The 20,337-nt window shown below is 42.2% G+C and overlaps 1 protein-coding gene and 2 long non-coding RNA genes across 23 annotated transcripts; 2 read left to right on the top strand and 1 right to left on the bottom strand.

Moving 5' to 3' along the window:
• Positions 1-669: 669 nt before the first annotated feature.
• Positions 670-18,357, bottom strand: LOC118380244 (E3 ubiquitin-protein ligase TRIM11-like). 20 transcript variants are annotated; one of them, XR_008116885.1, is made up of 13 exons: positions 18,207-18,357; positions 12,321-12,454; positions 11,967-12,117; positions 10,339-10,422; positions 9,377-9,496; positions 9,021-9,161; positions 8,240-8,387; positions 6,945-6,971; positions 5,626-6,385; positions 5,346-5,393; positions 3,413-3,444; positions 2,106-2,137; positions 670-1,953 (listed from the first exon to the last, which is right to left on the bottom strand). XR_008116885.1 is itself a non-coding variant. In XM_052508571.1 (9 exons), the coding sequence occupies exons 2-9, from the start codon at positions 12,449-12,451 to the stop codon at positions 6,268-6,270; spliced, it is 921 nt and encodes a 306-aa protein (XP_052364531.1). In that variant the 5' UTR covers positions 12,452-12,454; positions 18,207-18,357; the 3' UTR covers positions 6,198-6,267. The 20 variants fall into 20 exon arrangements, 9 of the variants coding, with proteins under 9 accessions (XP_052364531.1, XP_052364532.1, XP_052364533.1 ...); XR_008116884.1 differs by having other exon boundaries at positions 670-2,137; XR_008116880.1 differs by lacking the exons at positions 2,106-2,137; positions 5,346-5,393 and adding an exon at positions 2,805-3,044 and having other exon boundaries at positions 670-1,409; positions 3,213-4,724.
• On the top strand, positions 6,916-8,102 carry LOC127924137 (uncharacterized). The gene is made up of 3 exons (XR_008116892.1): positions 6,916-7,054; positions 7,118-7,239; positions 7,975-8,102. It is a non-coding gene; the product is annotated as an uncharacterized LOC127924137 (long non-coding RNA).
• On the top strand, positions 10,527-11,960 carry LOC127924136 (uncharacterized). 2 transcript variants are annotated; one of them, XR_008116890.1, is made up of 3 exons: positions 10,527-11,094; positions 11,545-11,574; positions 11,605-11,960. It is a non-coding gene; the product is annotated as an uncharacterized LOC127924136 (long non-coding RNA). The 2 variants fall into 2 exon arrangements; XR_008116891.1 differs by having other exon boundaries at positions 11,545-11,784; positions 11,845-11,881.
• Positions 18,358-20,337: the final 1,980 nt, after the last annotated feature.

Genomic DNA, 20,337 nt, shown 5'->3' with positions numbered 1-20,337 from the left:
TGCCCTTGTAGTGTACGAGCTGTTTAAAAAGACTGTTCTGGTGGGATGGAGTTTTGGCCTGCCTGGTGACATCACCAGCTCGTAAATTGGTAGTAGACCAATAAGAAAGAGCTTTCCAAACCTCTCTGCCAATAACAGCTAGTTTTCAGTTTGCCCCTCCCCTACTCAGACCACTCCCAGACAGTCCTAGCAAAATTCTTGTTTGAGAAATTGCTAATTTTTTTAAGAAGCTAATTTTTTTCTCTTTGACCATTTAAATTGAAAACAATCACAGTTAGGCACTTCATTGTTACCCAGAAATGATTTGACATTGAAATCAAAATGTCTGCATTGGACCTTAGGGGCACCAGACAGTCACAGGGGACCAGGAAAAGAGATGATCGATCCTACCTTTCAAGCACATCACCTGGAGTATCTAGCCAGCTGTTGGCCCGCTGTTGGCCCGCTGTTAGCCCGCTGTTAGCCAGCTGTTGTCCAGCTGTTAGCCCGCTGTTAGCCCGCTGTTAGCCTGCTGTTGGCCAGCTGTTAGCCCGCTGTTAGCTAGGTAGCATGACTGGACAAGGTTGATACATGAATGGTCAAGGTTTCTTGTTATCAAAGAAACAGTTAGGGCCTGCGGCATCAGTTTATGAAATGACTCAGTCATTCTAGAACTAGAATGTATGTGAATAATTTACAGATTTTTTAATGATGCACAGAATTTTTTTAAAGTCAACACTTTGTAAAAAAATATACATTTGAGGGTTCATATATACTGTCATAAATTATAATTAAAATAAATTATAGCATTACTATTGATTACCCAGCTCATTGCCTGATAACACAGACACTGCATAAACTCAATATTAGGAAAGAAGTCGGTTTATCCAACTGAAAATGCAGACGTGAGAGGGACCGAGTGAGCCTTATTCCACATTAGGCTACATAATGACATGAATAAATTACTATTCCAGGCGTGGGGGTTAAGTCAGGGGGCTCAGATGCTACAGAAGCTAGTACTAATAGTCAGAGGAGCGATATTCCTGCCCCCATGTTGCCTCCCAGGACTAAAGAGTGGATGTAGTCTATCAGTGAAGCCATCTGTAAACGTATGGATGTGAACCCCAGTCTCCGCGCAGTAGAAGGACACTCGGCCCTCCACGTAGTCCAGAAACACCCCCACCTTCCTGGGCTTCTGCTCCAGGCCCACGGGGGTGACAGTGGGGGAGGTGTTAGCTACGTATTGACCCCCACTCTTTAGGCTCAGTGTCCAGAAGCCATTGGCTGGGCTGACTGTAAACTTCCCCTTCCTGTTGATGGACTGTCTGGCCACGCCCAGGTTCCACTCTATCTTCTCTCCCACCTCCACCTCCCAGTAGTACCTGGAATGGAGTCAACATTAGTATCTGGAATGGAGTCAACATTAGTATCTGGAATGGAGTCAACATTAGTATCTGGAATGGAGTCAACATTAGTACCTGGAATGGAGTCAACATTAGTACCTGGAATGGAGTCAACATTAGTACCTGGAATGGAGTCAACATTAGTACCTGGAATGGAGTCAACATTAGTACCTGGAATGGAGTCAACATTAGTACCTGGAATGGAGTCAACATTAGTATCTGGAATGGAGTCAACATTAGTACCTGGAATGGAGTCAACATTAGTACCTGGAATGGAGTCAACATTAGTACCTGGAATGGAGTCAACATTAGTACCTGGAATGGAGTCAACATTAGTACCTGGAATGGAGTCAACATTAGTACCTGGAATGGAGTCAACATTAGTATCTGGAATGGAGTCAACATTAGTATCTGGAATGGAGTCAACATTAGTATCTGGAATGGAGTCAACATTAGTCCAGTAGTACCTGGAATGGAGTCAACATTAGTACCTGGAATGGAGTCAACATTAGTACCTGGAATGGAGTCAACATTAGTCTAGTAGTACCTGGAATGGAGTCAACATTAGTACCTGGAATGGAGTCAACATTAGTACCTGGAATGGAGTCAACATTAGTACCTGGAATGGAGTCAACATTAGTATCTGGAATGGAGTCAACATTAGTATCTGGAATGGAGTCAACATTAGTCCAGTAGTACCTGGAATGGAGTCAACATTAGTACCTGGAATGGAGTCAACATTAGTCCAGTAGTACCTGGAATGGAGTCAACATTAGTATCTGGAATGGAGTCAACATTAGTACCTGGAATGGAGTCAACATTAGTACCTGGAATGGAGTCAACATTAGTATCTGGAATGGAGTCAACATTAGTATCTGGAATGGAGTCAACATTAGTCCAACTGTAGTACCTGGAATGGAGTCAACATTAGTCCAGTAGTACCTGGAATGGAGTCAACATTAGTACCTGGAATGGAGTCAACATTAGTATCTGGAATGGAGTCAACATTAGTATCTGGAATGGAGTCAACATTAGTATCTGTAATGGAGTCAACATTAGTACCTGGAATGGAGTCAACATTAGTCCAGTAGTATCTGGAATGGAGTCAACATTAGTATCTGGAATGGAGTCAACATTAGTATCTGGAATGGAGTCAACATTAGTATCTGGAATGGAGTCAACATTAGTCCAGTAGTACCTGGAATGTAGTCAACATTAGTACCTGGAATGGAGTCAACATTAGTACTTGGAATGGAGTCAACATTAGTCCAGTAGTACCTGGAATGGAGTCAACATTAGTATCTTGAATGGAGTCAACATTAGTATCTGGAATGGAGTCAACATTAGTATCTGGAATGGAGTCAACATTAGTATCTGGAATGGAGTCAACATTAGTATCTGGAATGGAGTCAACATTAGTACCTGGAATGGAGTCAACATTAGTACCTGGAATGGAGTCAACATTAGTACCTGGAATGGAGTCAACATTAGTACCTGGAATGGAGTCAACATTAGTACCTGGAATGGAGTCAACATTAGTACCTGGAATGGAGTCAACATTAGTATCTGGAATGGAGTCAACATTAGTACCTGGAATGGAGTCAACATTAGTACCTGGAATGGAGTCAACATTAGTACCTGGAATGGAGTCAACATTAGTACCTGGAATGGAGTCAACATTAGTACCTGGAATGGAGTCAACATTAGTATCTGGAATGGAGTCAACATTAGTACCTGGAATGGAGTCAACATTAGTACCTGGAATGGAGTCAACATTAGTACCTGGAATGGAGTCAACATTAATATCTGGAATGGAGTCAACATTAGTACCTGGAATGGAGTCAACATTAGTATCTGGAATGGAGTCAACATTAGTACCTGGAATGGAGTCAACATTAGTATCTGGAATGGAGTCAACATTAGTATCTCGAATGGAGTCAACATTAGTATCTGGAATGGAGTCAACATTAGTCCAGTAGTACCTGGAATGGAGTCAACATTAGTACCTGGAATGGAGTCAACATTAGTACCTGGAATGGAGTCAACATTAGTCTAGTAGTACCTGGAATGGAGTCAACATTAGTACCTGGAATGGAGTCAACATTAGTACCTGGAATGGAGTCAACATTAGTACCTGGAATGGAGTCAACATTAGTATCTGGAATGGAGTCAACATTAGTACCTGGAATGGAGTCAACATTAGTATCTGGAATGGAGTCAACATTAGTCCAGTAGTACCTGGAATGGAGTCAACATTAGTACCTGGAATGGAGTCAACATTAGTATCTGGAATGGAGTCAACATTAGTCCAGTAGTACCTGGAATGGAGTCAACATTAGTACCTGGAATGGAGTCAACATTAGTACCTGGAATGGAGTCAACATTAGTACCTGGAATGGAGTCAACATTAGTATCTGGAATGGAGTCAACATTAGTATCTGGAATGGAGTCAACATTAGTCCAGTAGTACCTGGAATGGAGTCAACATTAGTACCTGGAATGGAGTCAACATTAGTCCAGTAGTACCTGGAATGGAGTCAACATTAGTATCTGGAATGGAGTCAACATTAGTACCTGGAATGGAGTCAACATTAGTACCTGGAATGGAGTCAACATTAGTATCTGGAATGGAGTCAACATTAGTATCTGGAATGGAGTCAACATTAGTCCAGTAGTACCTGGAATGGAGTCAACATTAGTCCAGTAGTACCTGGAATGGAGTCAACATTAGTACCTGGAATGGAGTCAACATTAGTATCTGGAATGGAGTCAACATTAGTATCTGGAATGGAGTCAACATTAGTATCTGTAATGGAGTCAACATTAGTACCTGGAATGGAGTCAACATTAGTCCAGTAGTATCTGGAATGGAGTCAACATTAGTATCTGGAATGGAGTCAACATTAGTATCTGGAATGGAGTCAACATTAGTATCTGGAATGGAGTCAACATTAGTCCAGTAGTACCTGGAATGTAGTCAACATTAGTACCTGGAATGGAGTCAACATTAGTACCTGGAATGGAGTCAACATTAGTCCAGTAGTACCTGGAATGGAGTCAACATTAGTATCTTGAATGGAGTCAACATTAGTATCTGGAATGGAGTCAACATTAGTACCTGGAATGGAGTCAACATTAGTACCTGGAATGGAGTCAACATTAGTACCTGGAATGGAGTCAACATTAGTATCTGGAATGGAGTCAACATTAGTATCTGGAATGGAGTCAACATTAGTCCAGTAGTACCTGGAATGGAGTCAACATTAGTACCTGGAATGGAGTCAACATTAGTACCTGGAATGGAGTCAACATTAGTACCTGGAATGGAGTCAACATTAGTATCTTGAATGGAGTCAACATTAGTATCTGGAATGGAGTCAACATTAGTACCTGGAATGGAGTCAACATTAGTACCTGGAATGGAGTCAACATTAGTACCTGGAATGGAGTCAACATTAGTACCTGGAATGGAGTCAACATTAGTACCTGGAATGGAGTCAACATTAGTCAACATTAGTATAACGGGGCGGCAGCGTAGCCTAGTGGTTAGAGCGTTGGACTAGTAACTGGAAGGTTGTGAGTTCAAACCCCCGAGCTGACAAGGTACAAATCTGTCGTTCTGCCCCTGAACAGGCAGTTAACCCACTGTTCCCAGGCCGTCATTGAAAATAAGAATATGTTCTTAACTGACTTGCCTGGTTAAATAAAGGTAAAAAAAATAAGAAAATAAATAAAAAAAATTAGTACCTGGAATGGAGTCAACATTAGTTCCTAGAATGGAGTCAACATTAGTACCTGGAATGGAGTCAACATTAGTACCTGGAATGGAGTCAACATTAGTCCCTGGAATGGAGTCAACATTAGTACCTGGAATGGAGTCAACATTAGTACCTGGAATGGAGTCAACATTAGTACCTGGAATGGAGTCAACATTAGTATCTGGAATGGAGTCAACATTAGTACCTGGAATGGAGTCAACATTAGTTCCTAGAATGGAGTCAACATTAGTACCTGGAATGGAGTCAACATTAGTACCTGGAATGGAGTCAACATTAGTCCCTGGAATGGAGTCAACATTAGTCCAGTAGTACCTGGAATGGAGTCAACATTAGTACCTGGAATGGAGTCAACATTAGTACCTGGAATGGAGTCAACATTAGTATCTGGAATGGAGTCAACATTAGTCCAGTAGTACCTGGAATGGAGTCAACATTAGTATCTGGAATGGAGTCAACATTAGTACCTGGAATGGAGTCAACATTAGTCCAGTAGTACCTGGAATGGAGTCAACATTAGTACCTGGAATGGAGTCAACATTAGTCCAGTAGTACCTGGAATGGAGTCAATGTTTGTCATTACAACTGATGAACTTAGTATGAAAGTCCAGTCCATGTTTTCATCATTATAACTGATGAACTTTGTATTAAAGTCCAGTCCAGGTTTTCATCATTATAACTGATGAACTTAGTATTAAAGTCCAGTCCATGTTTTCATCATTATAACTGATGAACTTTGTATGAAAGTCCAGTCCAGGTTTTCATCATTATAACTGATGAACTTTGTATTAAAGTCCAGTCCAGGTTTTAATCATTATAACTGATGAACTTAGTATTGAAATCCAGTCCATGTTTTACTACAGCACTAGTTAAGGTAAAGAGACATGAGTGAATAGTTTCCATGAATAGTTTCAGTAAAGTTCAACAAACAAACTATATCAGACGGTCTGACATCTGTTCTAAGAACCATACATATATGATCATAGATCTTTATGATAATATAGATATATAAATATAGAATTATATTATATAGGCAAACAGTATAAAGAGGGACATTACAGTACCTGCCGCTGCTGAAGGACTCTCTTCCCAGGACGTTGGCCACGCGGTCAAACCTCTTGGGGTTGTCTGGGACCTCCTGGCGTTTGTCTGTGTGTCGCACCTGTTTCCGGTCGTCTGAGACCGAGAGGAAGGCGTGGGCCGTCTTGGGACTCAGGGAGATGTCTACTAGGGTAGAGGAAGGAGAGAGAAACATATAAGTGCCATGGCAACAGAAAACTCACCTTGGTAAAACAAGTACTTGGAAGGCCTAACGCCGCCATTCCTAATTCAATATCAAATTGTTTTCTGAGTAATAATTAAGTACCTTACTCTAATAGATGTCCATTAAAATGGGCAAAAATTTGAAAAGTATTTCTCAAGCAAGATTTTGGCAGTCTGGGAGTGGTCTGAGGGGGGAGGGGAAAACTGAAGACTAGCCTTTATTGGCAGAGAGGTTTGGAACTCTCTTTGTTATTAGTCTATTAACCAATTTACCACATTGTGATGTCACAATGGAAAGCCTAAACTTCCGCCCACGCACACCAGCTGATTGAGATAGTTTTTGGTTGAAAATACAATCAGGAAATAACACTTTCCCAAACTTTTACAGTTTTAGTTTCATCAGCTGTTGTACAATATGATATAAAACACAGAAAAACTGAATTTTGACTGCACTGGTCCTTTAAGAACAACAAAAAAATAGATATTATGGCGTATCTAACTCTTTGGGCAGGTGGAGACATACCTGTGTATTTCTGTATTTTCTTCAGCTCTGCAAAAGATAACAGCTCCAGTAAGAATCCTTCCCAGACAAACAGATCTGACATTTCACTCACCCTAAAGATAACAGTTCCAGTAAGAATCCTTCCCAGACTAACAGATCTGACATTTCACTCACCCTAAAGATAACAGTTCCAGTAAGAATCCTTCCCAGACTAACAGATCTGACATTTCACTCACCCTAAAGATAACAGCTCCATAAGAATCCTTCCCAGACTAACAGATCTGACATTTCACTCACCCTAAAGATAACAGCTCCAGTAAGAATCCTTCCCAGACAAACAGATCTGACATTTCACTCACCCTAAAGATAACAGCTCCATAAGAATCCTTCCCAGACAAACAGATCTGACATTTCACTCACCCTAAAGATAACAGTTCCATAAGAATCCTTCCCAGACTAACTGATCTGACATTTCACTCACCCTAAAGATAACAGCTCCATAAGAATCCTTCCCAGACTAACAGATCTGACATTTCACTCACCCTAAAGATAACAGCTCCAGTAAGAATCCTTCCCAGACAAACAGATCTGACATTTCACTCACCCTAAAGATAACAGCTCCATAAGAATCCTTCCCAGACTAACAGATCTGACATTTCACTCACCCTAAAGATAACAGTTCCATAAGAATCCTTCCCAGACTAACAGATCTGACATTTCACTCACCCTAAAGATAACAGTTCCATAAGAATCCTTCCCAGACTAACAGATCTGACATTTCACTCACCCTAAAGATAACAGCTCCATAAGAATCCTTCCCAGACTAACAGATGTGACATTTCACTCACCCTAAAGATAACAGTTCCATAAGAATCCTTCCCAGACAAACAGATCTGACATTTCACTCACCCTAAAGATAACAGTTCCATAAGAATCCTTCCCAGACTAACAGATCTGACATTTCACTCACCCTAAAGATAACAGTTCCATAAGAATCCTTCCCAGACTAACAGATCTGACATTTCACTCACCCTAAAGATAACAGCTCCAGTAAGAATCCTTCCCAGACTAACAGATCTGACATTTCACTCACCCTAAAGATAACAGCTCCATAAGAATCCTTCCCAGACTAACAGATGTGACATTTCACTCACCCTAAAGATATGCAGTAGAATAATACAGTAATCATTTATCAGATCCTGACAGATGTCTAATCAACACAAAACATGTGGTCTACTAAAGTGTTGAGGGTGGATGTAGAACTGTAAGAGATGGATCCAGTATGATATGATCGTATCTGTAGTGTAAATACTCACCAGCTTTAGAGAGTCTACAGAGCTCTCCTTTAAGCACGTCCATCAGGTCTGACACTGCTCTCCTGGTCACGCCCATACAGGGGTCCGTCTCCATGGAAACCTTGGACCAGTCCCTCCTCTCAGAGTAGCCCGTGGTGGAAGTGGTGCTCTGCGACGTACATAGAGGACAAACAAACAAACACGGTTATACTTTAAGATGAAATATAAGTGGTTGGGGGACTAATTTAAGGGTTCAAGCCTTTTCTTCTGTGGTCATGATAATTAAGAAACTCTGTTTCTGTTAATGGAAATGAAGACATGATGAAGCAAAGATCAACATGTAGACCTACTGTGTCCTAATCTACATTATAAACCGGGTGGTTTGGGTCCTGCGATTCTGATTGGCTGAAATCCGAGGTATATCAGACATTATAAACTGGGTGGTTCGAGTCCTGAATGCTGATTGGCTGGATGTCGTGGTATACCACGGGTATGAAAGAACATGTATTTTTACTGTTCTAATGACGTTGGTAACCAGTTTTAAGGTGTGTATCCAGTCCGTACTCTGCGTTGCGTCGTGCATAAGAACAGCCCTTGGCTCTGGTATATTGATTATATGCCACACCCCCTCTGGCCTTATTGCTTAAGTATATGATTACCGCTCTGGGGTGACGTTTCCCCTTGGTACAGATCGAGGATCTGCTTCCTTTCCCTCAATCTAAACCTTAACCATTAATGGAGAAAATGCTAAACTGGCTCAAAACTAGCGTCGAGGGGCGACTTCACCCTACGCCATGCTTACCACTGCAACACTCTTCTGACCACCACCCCCACAGAGCTCATCATGGCTCTGCTGAGAATGACAAGGCCCCAGGTCAGTGTCTCCATTCCTCAGCTGTAGAATCTCCTGTTCCAGCTCCTTCACCAGCTTCTCAACAATCCTCTAAAGAAACACAAACATTGTTACATTCGGTATATTGACAATCACATTGTATTCTGTCAATAGGTGGTGGACGAGGTGAGTTTTCCCCTTACTATGCAAAGCCCTTTGTGTAACTCATTCACGAGAAAGGAGCTCAATAAATCCAATCCGTTATTATTGTTATTCTAAGTTTATACGTTCATAAATAAATCAGAGTATTAGTGTACATTACAGACCTCCTCCTCCCCCTGTCTCTCCTCAATGGCTGCCACCACGGCCTTGTGGCTCTTCTCCATGGAACTGACAAGGGCAGAGAACACCTTCTGGCTCTCACGCACCTCCCTCACACACGAGTTCTGATTGGACAAAAGACATGTCTGTATCTCAGACGAGTTTTAATTGGACAAGAGACGGTCAATATCTCAGACATCAGTTCTGATTGGACAAAAGACATGTCAATATCTCAGACGAGTTCTAATATATTATTATATTATTATTATTATTATATTATTATATTAATATATTATTATATATTATTATATTATTATTATTATTATTATTATATTATTATATTATAAGAGACGGTCAATATCTCAGACATCATTTCTGATTGGATAAAATACATGTCTGTATCTCACATCACTTTAAGATGATAAGATGTGATTGGACAAAACATGTATGTGGTAAGGGTGGTGGATTTGTCTAACTCATCTAGATCTACATTAGGGCGTAGGGTGTAGGACCTCTCTAACCCTGTACCTGTAGAGATACCATCCTGTAGGACCTCTCTATCTCTAACCCTGTACCTGGAGAGATACCATCCTGTAGGACCTCTCTAACCCTGTACCTGGAGAGATACCATCTTGTAGGGCCTCTCTAACCCTGTGCCTGGAGAGATACCATCCTGTAGGACCTCTCTAACCCTGTACCTGGAGAGATACCATCCTGTAGGACCTCTCTAACCCTGTACCTGGAGAGATACCATCCTGTAGGGCCTCTCTAACCATGTACCTGGAGAGATACCATCCTGTAGGTTTTCACTACAACCCTAATCTAGCGCACCTGATTCTAATAATTAGCTGGTTGATAAACTGAATCAGGTTAGTTATAACTGGAGTTGGAGTTAGGTAGCTCTCCAGGAACAGGCTTGGAGAGCCCTGGTGTAGGAGCTAGGGGCCCATTTGGGATCGGGACTCACTTTGAGGAGCTGCAGGGAGTGTCTGAGTCTATCAACTTTCTTCAATCGCTCCTGGATCATCTGGTCAATGTCTACAACCTGCGGCTGCAGAAGAGGATTACAGGACGCCAAGAGGATTACACCAAGGTATCATAACACCAAGAGGATTACACCAAGGTATCATGATGCCAAGAGGATTACACCAAGGTATCATGACATCAAGAGGATTACACCAAGGTATCATAACATCAAGAGGATTACACCAAGGTATCATAACACCAAGAGGATTACACCAAGGTATCATGACATCAAGAGGATTACACCAAGGTATCATAACACCAAGAGGATTACACCAAGGTATCATGACACCAAGAGGATTACACCAAGGTATCATAACACCAAGAGGATTACACCAAGGTATCATGACACCAAGAGGATTACACCAAGGTATCATGACACCAAGAGGATTACACCAAGGTATCATAACACCAAGAGGATTACACCAAGGTATCATGACACCAAGAGGATTACACCAAGGTATCATAACACCAAGAGGATTACACCAAGGTATCATGACACCAAGAGGATTACACCAAGGTATCATAACACCAAGAGGATTACACCAAGGTATCATGACGCCAAGAGGATTACACCAAGGTATCATAACATCAAGAGGATTAAACCAATGTATCATGACACCAAGAGGATTACACCAAGGTATCATAACATCAAGAGGATTACACCAAGGTATCATGACACCAAGAGGATGACACCAAGGTATCATAACACCAAGAGGATTACACCAAGGTATCATGACATCAAGAGGATTACACCAAGGTATCATGACATCAAGAGGATTACACCAAGGTATCATGACATCAAGAGGATTACACCAAGGTATCATAACACCAAGAGGATTACACCAAGGTATCATAACACCAAGAGGATTACACCAAGGTATCATGATACCAAGAGGATTACACCAAGGTATCATGACACCAAGAGGATTACACCAAGGTATCATAACACCAAGAGGATTACACCAAGGTATCATAACACCAAGAGGATTACACCAAGGTATCATGATGCCAAGAGGATTACACCAAGGTATCGTGACATCAAGAGGATTACACCAAGGTATCATGATGCCAAGAGGATGACACCAAGGTATCATAACACCAAGAGGATTACACCAAGGTATCATGACATCAAGAGGATTACACCAAGGTATCATGACACCAAGAGGATGACACCAAGGTATCATAACACCAAGAGGATTACACCAAGGTATCATGACATCAAGAGGATTACACCAAGGTATCATGACATCAAGAGGATTACACCAAGGTATCATGACACCAAGAGGATTACACCAAGGTATCATAACACCAAGAGGATTACACCAAGGTATCATGACACCAAGAGGATTACACCAAGGTATCATAACACCAAGAGGATTACACCAAGGTATCATAACACCAAGAGGATTACACCAAGGTATCATGATACCAAGAGGATTACACCAAGGTATCATGACACCAAGAGGATTACACCAAGGTATCATGACACCAAGGTATCTATTACAGGTACACCGTAGCGTCTTGAACCTCTTAATGTCACAATATGTTGCACTAAGGTCAGTAGAGTACCGTGTCGTGGCTCTCCTCAGGGCTCTCAGGCCGTGTCTTCCTGTAGTTTTCACAGACGTCAGCCAGGATGCGGTTGACACTAAGGTCTGGCCTGGAATGGAACAATCTCTTGCAGAGGGGACAGTAGTCTGAACGGTGCCGGGTCCAGTACCTGTAATGAGCCCAGTCCATGTTTTTATTATTCTGATGTTGCTCTCAGTACTCCAGTCCATGTTCTACTCATGCACTATTTGAGCTTCAGAGCTAGTGAACAACAATGTATAGATCCTCTGCAATGCTTTCAATAAAGTTCAAGAAACGATAGACACCCCCGACCTCCATTTTTTATAATCGTAAGATAAAGAGGGGACGTACCCACACAGGCAGTCCTGACAGAAACTGTGGCCACACGGAGTAGTCACGGGACTGCTGAAGATGTCCTTACACAGCGGGCACAGGAAGTGCCTCTCGGAGACGAGGCTGATGGTAGAGATGGTAGATGTCATGCCCTGGAAGAACACCATAGAAATCAATCAATTCATCCTTGCCATGCCCCTCTTTTCCCTCTAATTCATCACTCCACCCTTTCCAATTCCCCTTTTTCTAAAAGGTCCAAGTGCAATATACTACGAGACTGAGCATGAAACACTTTGCAGTAACAGAAACCTGTAGTGTACCGTCTGTCATTAATTAACAGGGAAGCAACTTTCACTGGGGGCATGCCCCCCTCCCCCACAACACATTCTGAAATTGCATTTTTATCTCCCCCCATTACTATTGTAATGTGATACAAAAGCGAGGCAACGGTGTGCTTTAGGACCATGCGGATGTCTCCGAGCGGTCGCGTAGACTGTTTGGAAAATATATATCATGCCACCCCCCCAGTTTTATCATTGTCGTCCCCTCACTTCTAAAAACCAAAGATGCACCCCATTACATATCAATATACAGATGAAATGTAATGTCAGGTCTCTCTGAACACCTTCATGTTCTTGTCACGTATAATACTTCCATTTGATTGGCCAGACAGAGTTCCCTGGTACAGTTATTGAAGGTTTCCCCCATTCATTTTTTTCCCAATGGAAGGAGAACGTGCGTTAAAAGCCACATTATTCACTCGCTTCAAGGTTCAACTGAATCAACTAGTCAGTGAAAGTTGGGTTACACTGCCTTCAGAAAGTATTCAGACCCCTTGACTTTTTCCACATTTTGGTATGTTACAGTCTTGTTCTAAAATGTATTAAATTGTCCCGTCCCCCCTCCCTCAATCTACACACACAATACCCCATAATGACATCACAATACCCCATAATGACATCACCGTACCCCATAATGACATCACAATACCCCATAATGACATCACAATACCCCATAATGAAAAGCAAAGCAAAAACAGGTTTAGACATTTTTGCAAATTTATTACAATTTTTAAAACGGAAATATTGGTATTCAGACCCCAGCGATTACAGCATTGAGTCTTAGTAATGACACTACAAGTTTGGCACACCTGCTTTTTGGAGAGTTTCTCCCATTCTGCTCTGCAGATCCTCCCAAACTCTGTCAGGTCGGATGGGGAGCGTTGCTGCACAGCTATTTTCAGGTCTCTCCGGAGATATTCAATCGGGTTCAAGTCCGGGCTCTGGCTGGGCCACTCAAAGACATTCAGACATTTTTCACGAAGCCATTCATGCATTCCCTTGGCTGTGTGCTTTGGGTCGTTGTCCTGTTGGAAGGTGAACCGTCGCCCCAGTCTGAGGATCTGAGAGCTCTTAAGCAGGTTTTCATCAAGGATCTCTCTGTACTTTGCTATGATCATCTTTGCCTCAATGCTGACTAGTCTCCCAGTCCCTGACGATGAAAAACATCCCAACAACAGGATTCTGCCACCACCATGCTTCACCGTAGGGATGGTGCCAGGTTTCCTCCAGACGTGACGTTTGGCATGCAGGCCAAAGAGATAAATCTTGGTTTCATCAGACCAGAGAATCTTGTTTCTCATGGTCTGTGAGTCTTTAGGTGCCTTTTGGCAAACTCCAAGCGGGCTGTCATGTGTCTTTTACTGAGGAGTGGTTTCCATCTGGCCAAAAAGGCCTGATTTATGGAGTGCTGCAGAGATGGTTGTCCTTCTGGAAGGTTCTCCCATCTCCACAGAGGAACTCTGGAGCTCTGTCAGAGTGACCATTGGATTCTTGGTCGCCTCCCTGACCAAGGCCCTTCTCCCTCGATTGCTCAGTTTGGCCTGGCGGCCAGCTCTAGGAAGAGTCTTGGTGGTTCCAAACTTCTTCCATCTAAGAATGATGGAGGCCACTGTGTTCTTGGTGACCTGCAGACATGTTTTGGTACCCTTCCCCAGATCTGTGCCTCAACACAATCCTGTCTCGGGGCTCTACGGACAATTCCTTCGACCTCATGGATTGGTTTTTGCTCTGACATACACTGCCAACTGTGGGACTTTATATAGACAGGTGTGTGCCTTTCCTAATCATGTCCAATCAATTGAATTTACCACAGGTGGACTCCAATGAAGTTGTAGAAACGTCTCAAGGATGATCAATGGAAACAGGATGCACCTGAGCTCAATTTAGAGTCTCACAGCAAAAGGTTATGTGTAAAGGAGGTATTTCTGTTCATAGATTTTTATAAATTTGCCCACCCCCCCCAAAAAAATCGAAAAAAATGTTTTTGCTTTGTCACTATGGGGTATTGTGTGCAGATTGCTGAGGATTTTTATTTATTTAATTCATTTTAGAACGAAAAATACTTTCCTAAGGCACTGTTTTCTCTCAGCAAGGAATATAATACAATCAAACTTTCCAAGGTGAACTAACAATAACAAGAACAATAACAATAACAATAACAATAACAATAACACTAACACTAACACTAACAATAACAATAACAATAACAATAACAAAAACAAGAACAATAACAAAAACAATAACAATAACAATAACAATAACAAGAACAATAACAATAACAATAACAAGAACAAGAACAATAACACTAACAATAACAATAACAATAACACTAACAATAACAATAACAATAACAATAACACTAACAAGAACAATAACAATAACAATAACAATAACAAGAACAAGAACAATAACACTAACAATAACAATAACAATAACAATAACAATAACAAGAACAAGAACAATAACAAGAACAAGAACAATAACAAGAACAATAACAATAACAAGAACAAGAACAATAACAATAACAATAACAATAACAAGAACAATAACAATAACACTAACAATAACAATAACAATAACACTAACAATAACAATAACACTAACAATAACACTAACAATAACAATAACACTAACAATAACAATAACAAGAACAATAACAATAACACTAACACTAACAATAACACTAACAATAACAATAACACTAACAATAACAATAACAATAACACTAACAATAACAATAACACTAACAATAACAATAACAATAACAATAACAATAACAAGAACAATAACAATAACAATAACAATAACAATAACACTAACACTAACACTAACAATAACAATAACAATAACAATAACACTAACAATAACAAGAACAAAAACAAGAACAATAACAAAAACAATAACAAAAACAAGAACACTAACAATAACAAGAACAATAACAAGAACAATAACAATAACAAAAACAAGAACACTAACAATAACAAGAACAATAACAAGAACAATAACAATAACACTAACAATAACAATAACAATAACAATAACAAGAACACTAACAATAACAATAACACTAACAATAACAATAACAATAACAATAACAAGAACAATAACAATAACACTAACAATAACAATAACAATAACAATAACAATAACAATAACAAGAACAATAACAATAACAAAAACAAGAACAATAACAATAACAATAACAAGAACAATAACAATAACAAAAACAATAACACTAACAATAACAAGAACAAGAACAATAACAATAACAATAACAATAACAATAACAATAACAATAACAATAACAATAACAATAACAATAACAATAACAATAACAAGAACAAGAACAATAACAATAACAATAACAATAACAATAACAATAACAATAACACTAACAATAACAAGAACAAGAACAATAACAAAAACAATAACAAAAACAAGAACACTAACAATAACAAGAACAATAACAATAACAATAACAATAACAATAACAATAACAAGAACAAGAACAAGAACAAAGACTGATTCATTCAATGACCTCTTTCCCATTTTGCTGATAACTAACAAGCTGAAGAAGGACAGAGGTTTATAAAACTCATCGGTTCTGAAACCCAAGGACAGTGGAGGGCTACTGAAGTTAAGATGTTGACACTGACTAGAGGGAACATACACTATTTTGTCTTAAATATAGTGTGCATCTAGGATCCTCTCTGAAGTTCTGGAGACTTCAATAGACCCAGACCCGCTTCTGATAATCCTGGGAGTGTCTGATTCCCTAAACGGATTAACACAACCCACAAAAACAACTCATCTCTTAGTCTAATTTCTGCAAAACAAAAAATAATCTTGTTGTTTTGGAAAAGGAGGGATGCGCCCTCTACCAAATTATGGCTCAGTGAATTAGCAAACACTGTACACTTAGAAAGAATTAGAGATATTCTGAACAATAAATTATCAACATTTGATCAAGTCTGGCAGCCTTTCCTCTCCTAATTGGACGAGTCGGCGCTGTGAATTTGTACTTATTAACGCACTCTCAATTGTAATATTTTAATCTACCTTTGGGCAGCATGTGTTGGCCCCGCCACCCGAGCAGTTGGGAGGGGGGATAGGGGGAATAGAGGGGGGATAAAGGGGGAGTAAGTGGGGACATCTACCCTCTTTCTTTCTACCTGTCCTTGTTCTGTATGTCGTGTTTTGTAATATTTGTTTTGTACCCAGAACTCTGGGTCTTGTTGTTCCTGTCTGCTCTTTTATGTTTAGAGAAGAATTGTACACTTGTCTTTTATACCGAAACACCATTCTTGTGTGTGTTCAATAAAAAATATTTGAACAAAATATAATAATAATAATAATAATATATGCCATTTAGCAGACGCTTTTATCCAAAGCGACTTACAGTCATGTGTGCATACATTCTACGTATGGGTGGTCCCGGGAATCGAACCCACTACCCTGGCGTTACAAGCGCCATGCTCTACCAACTGAGCTACAGAAGGACCATATAGTCTGCATCCTAAATGGCACCCTATTCCCTATGGGGCCCTGGGTCAAAAGTAGTGCACTATCAAGGAAATAGGGTGCCATTTGCAGTATTGAGAGAAAGCCATTGAGACATGGTGCAGCCAACAGACTCCCAACATAAAAGCTATGACCTCATGTCCTTGACATCACCGCAGCGAGCTCAAGTCACATTCCAGCTAATCCGATCTGATTGGACGAAAGACAGGATGTGGAGATTCTCAAAGGAAGTGAATTGTTATCAACTCCACGGTCAAACATGTTTCTTTGTCAAGCAGTGAAGGCTTGTCTTTGGATATTTCACTATTGGAACTCTTTCAGGTCACAGATTCACCTGAGATCGCCTAATGTTTCTGTGTGTGTCTCATGGCCAAGTCAGTTATGTGATCATGTGTGTCATTCAAAGAAAAGTGTGTCTGTCTGTCTGTCTGTCTGTCTGTCTGTCTGTCTGTCTGTCTGTCTGTCTGTCTGTCTGTCTGTGTCTGTCTGTGTCTGTCTGTGTCTCTCTGTCTCTGTCTGTCTGTCTGTCTGTCTGTCTGTCTGTGTGTCTGTCTGTCTGTCTGTCTGTCTGTCTGTCTGTCTGTCTGTCTGTCTGTCTGTCTGTCTGTCTGTCTGTCTGTCTGTCTGTCTGTCTGTCTGTCTGTGTCTGTCTGTGTGTTTGAGAGACAGAGAGCGTAACATTCCCTGGTATGCAGTAGAACAGGTAACACCAAGTATTCTGTTCCATAATGAAGGAATCAACACAACACTCAACACCTGCATGACCTCTTCCAGCTGTTATTCTCACTACAATCACAACTGTTTGTTTTACCTCAAAGCGCTGTTTTCTCTCTTTTACCAGTTAAAAACAAACAGTGTAGTACCTATAAAGTTGTGACTTCCTGACCTGTTGAGTCCTAACCATGATATAAAAGATGTTTCACATACTGTTCTGAACAGAGAGCCGACGTCCTGACAAGGAGGATTGATTAGAATAAGCTTCATTGTTCCTAAGCAATATTTACAACCTATGTTCAGTACGATGTTAACAAGTTAAACCTACCTGTCCCACTTATTCCTTTCCAGGTGCTCAGAGCTTCGGTCGCTAGTCAGTCTGTGTCTCTTCCTGTATTCAGAGACCAGGTGACAGGTGTGAGTTCCTAGAAAGGTGCTTGTGGGTGGGGTTTAATCCAGGTGTGTTCAGCTGTTGTCAGTCAATCAGGTGTTTGCTTTGGGAGGAGCCTGTAACCTTAGACATTGGCTACGTCCCAATTATCTCTCCTTCCTCCTGAAGTGTGCACTTCACCACTCCCCACAAACGTAAAAGCATTTGATTGGTGGAGCCACGGACTGTAGGCCAGAGGACGTATTTCTGTATTTCCTATATTCATTTAAAATAAGTAAAAGTGAAGTAAACAAGTTGCACACTTGGGGAGAAGTGGCTAATCTTAGGTAAGGCCCCCCCCCTGTTAGAGCAGACAAACAGCAGCACTGGGCCCTGCAGTAGCTCTGGTCCAGGGTGTTAGAGCAGACAAACAGCAGCACTGGGCCCTGCAGTAGCTCTGGTCCAGGGTGTTAGAGCTGACAAACAGCAGCACCGGGCCCTGCAGTAGCTCTGGTCCAGGGTGTTAGAGCTGACAAACAGCAGCACTGGGCCCTGCAGTAGCTCTGGTCCAGGGTGTTAGAGCAGACAAACAGCAGCACTGGGCCCTGCAGTAGCTCTGGTCCAGGGTGTTAGAGCAGACAAACAGCAGCACTGGGCCCTGCAGTAGCTCTGGTCCAGGGTGTTAGAGCAGACAAACAGCAGCACTGGGCCCTGCAGTAGCTCTGGTCCAGGGTGTTAGAGCTGACAAACAGCAGCACTGGGCCCTGCAGTAGCTCTAGTCCAGGGTGTTAGAGCTGACAAACAGCAGCACTGGGCCCTGCAGTAGCTCTGGTCCAGGGTGTTAGAGCTGACAAACAGCAGCACTGGGCCCTGCAGTAGCTCTGGTCCAGGGTGTTAGAGCTGACAAACAGCAGCACTGGGCCCTGCAGTAGCTCTGGTCCAGGGTGTTAGAGCAGACAAACAGCAGCACTGGGCCCTGCAGTAGCTCTGGTCCAGGGTGTTAGAGCAGACAAACAGCAGCACGGGGCCCTGCAGTAGCTCTGGTCCAGGGTGTTAGAGCTGTCAAACAGCAGCACCGGGCCCTGCAGTAGCTCTGGTCCAGGGTGTTAGAGCAGACAAACAGCAGCACGGGGCCCTGCAGTAGCTCTGGTCCAGGGTGTTAGAGCTGACAAACAGCAGCACGGGGCCCTGCAGTAGCTCTGGTCCAGGGTGTTAGAGCTGTCAAACAGCAGCACCGGGCCCTGCAGTAGCTCTGGTCCAGGGTGTTAGAGCAGACAAACAGCAGCACTGGGCCCTGCAGTAGCTCTGGTCCAGGGTGTTAGAGCAGACAAACAGCAGCACTGGGCCCTACAGTAGCTCTAGTCCAGGGTGTTAGAGCAGACAAACAGCAGCACTGGGCCCTGCAGTAGCTCTGGTCCAGGGTGTTAGAGCAGACAAACAGCAGCACTGGGCCCTGCAGTAGCTCTAGTCCAGGGTGTTAGAGCAGACAAACAGCAGCACTGGGCCCTGCAGTAGCTCTGGTCAGGGTGTTAGAGCAGACAAACAGCAGCACTGGGCCCTGTAGTAGCTCTGGTCCAGGGTGTTAGAGCTGTCAAACAGCAGCACTGGGCCCTGCAGTAGCTCTGGTCCAGGGTGTTAGAGCTGTCAAACAGCAGCACTGGGCCCTGTAGTAGCTCTGGTCCAGGGTGTTAGAGCAGACAAACAGCAGCACTGGGCCCTGTAGTAGCTCTGGTCCAGGGTGTTAGAGCTGACAAACAGCAGCACTGGGCCCTGCAGTAGCTCTAGTCCAGGGTGTTAGAGCAGACAAACAGCAGCACTGGGCCCTGCAGTAGCTCTGGTCCAGGGTGTTAGAGCTGTCAAACAGCAGCACGGGGCCCTGCAGTAGCTCTGGTCCAGGGTGTTAGAGCTGACAAACAGCAGCACTGGGCCCTGCAGTAGCTCTGGTCCAGGGTGTTAGAGCAGACAAACAGCAGCACTGGGCCCTGCAGTAGCTCTGGTCCAGGGTGTTAGAGCTGACAAACAGCAGCACCAGGCCCTGCAGTAGCTCTGGTCCAGGGTGTGTTAGTGTGGCTTGCTAACGCTGAGCCTT

The sequence above is a fragment of the Oncorhynchus keta genome, unplaced genomic scaffold, assembly GCF_023373465.1.
Source record: "Oncorhynchus keta strain PuntledgeMale-10-30-2019 unplaced genomic scaffold, Oket_V2 Un_contig_3724_pilon_pilon, whole genome shotgun sequence".
Classification (NCBI taxonomy): Eukaryota; Metazoa; Chordata; class Actinopteri; order Salmoniformes; family Salmonidae; genus Oncorhynchus; species Oncorhynchus keta.
This window is presented reverse-complemented; position numbering and strand designations above follow the sequence as displayed.

Bases quoted from the DNA above. Each gene is read 5' to 3' on its own strand.
- LOC118380244 (XM_052508571.1), bottom strand. From the start codon at position 12,451: ATGACATCTACCATCTCTACCATCAGCCTCGTCTCCGAGAGGCACTTC. The intron at 10,423-11,966 runs GTACTCTACTGA...CCTCTTCTGCAG, and splicing joins CTGAGGAGAGCCACGACACG to CCGCAGGTTGTAGACATTGA. The intron at 9,497-10,338 runs GTGAGTCCCGAT...TTGTCCAATCAG, and splicing joins ACTCCCTGCAGCTCCTCAAA to AACTCGTGTGTGAGGGAGGT.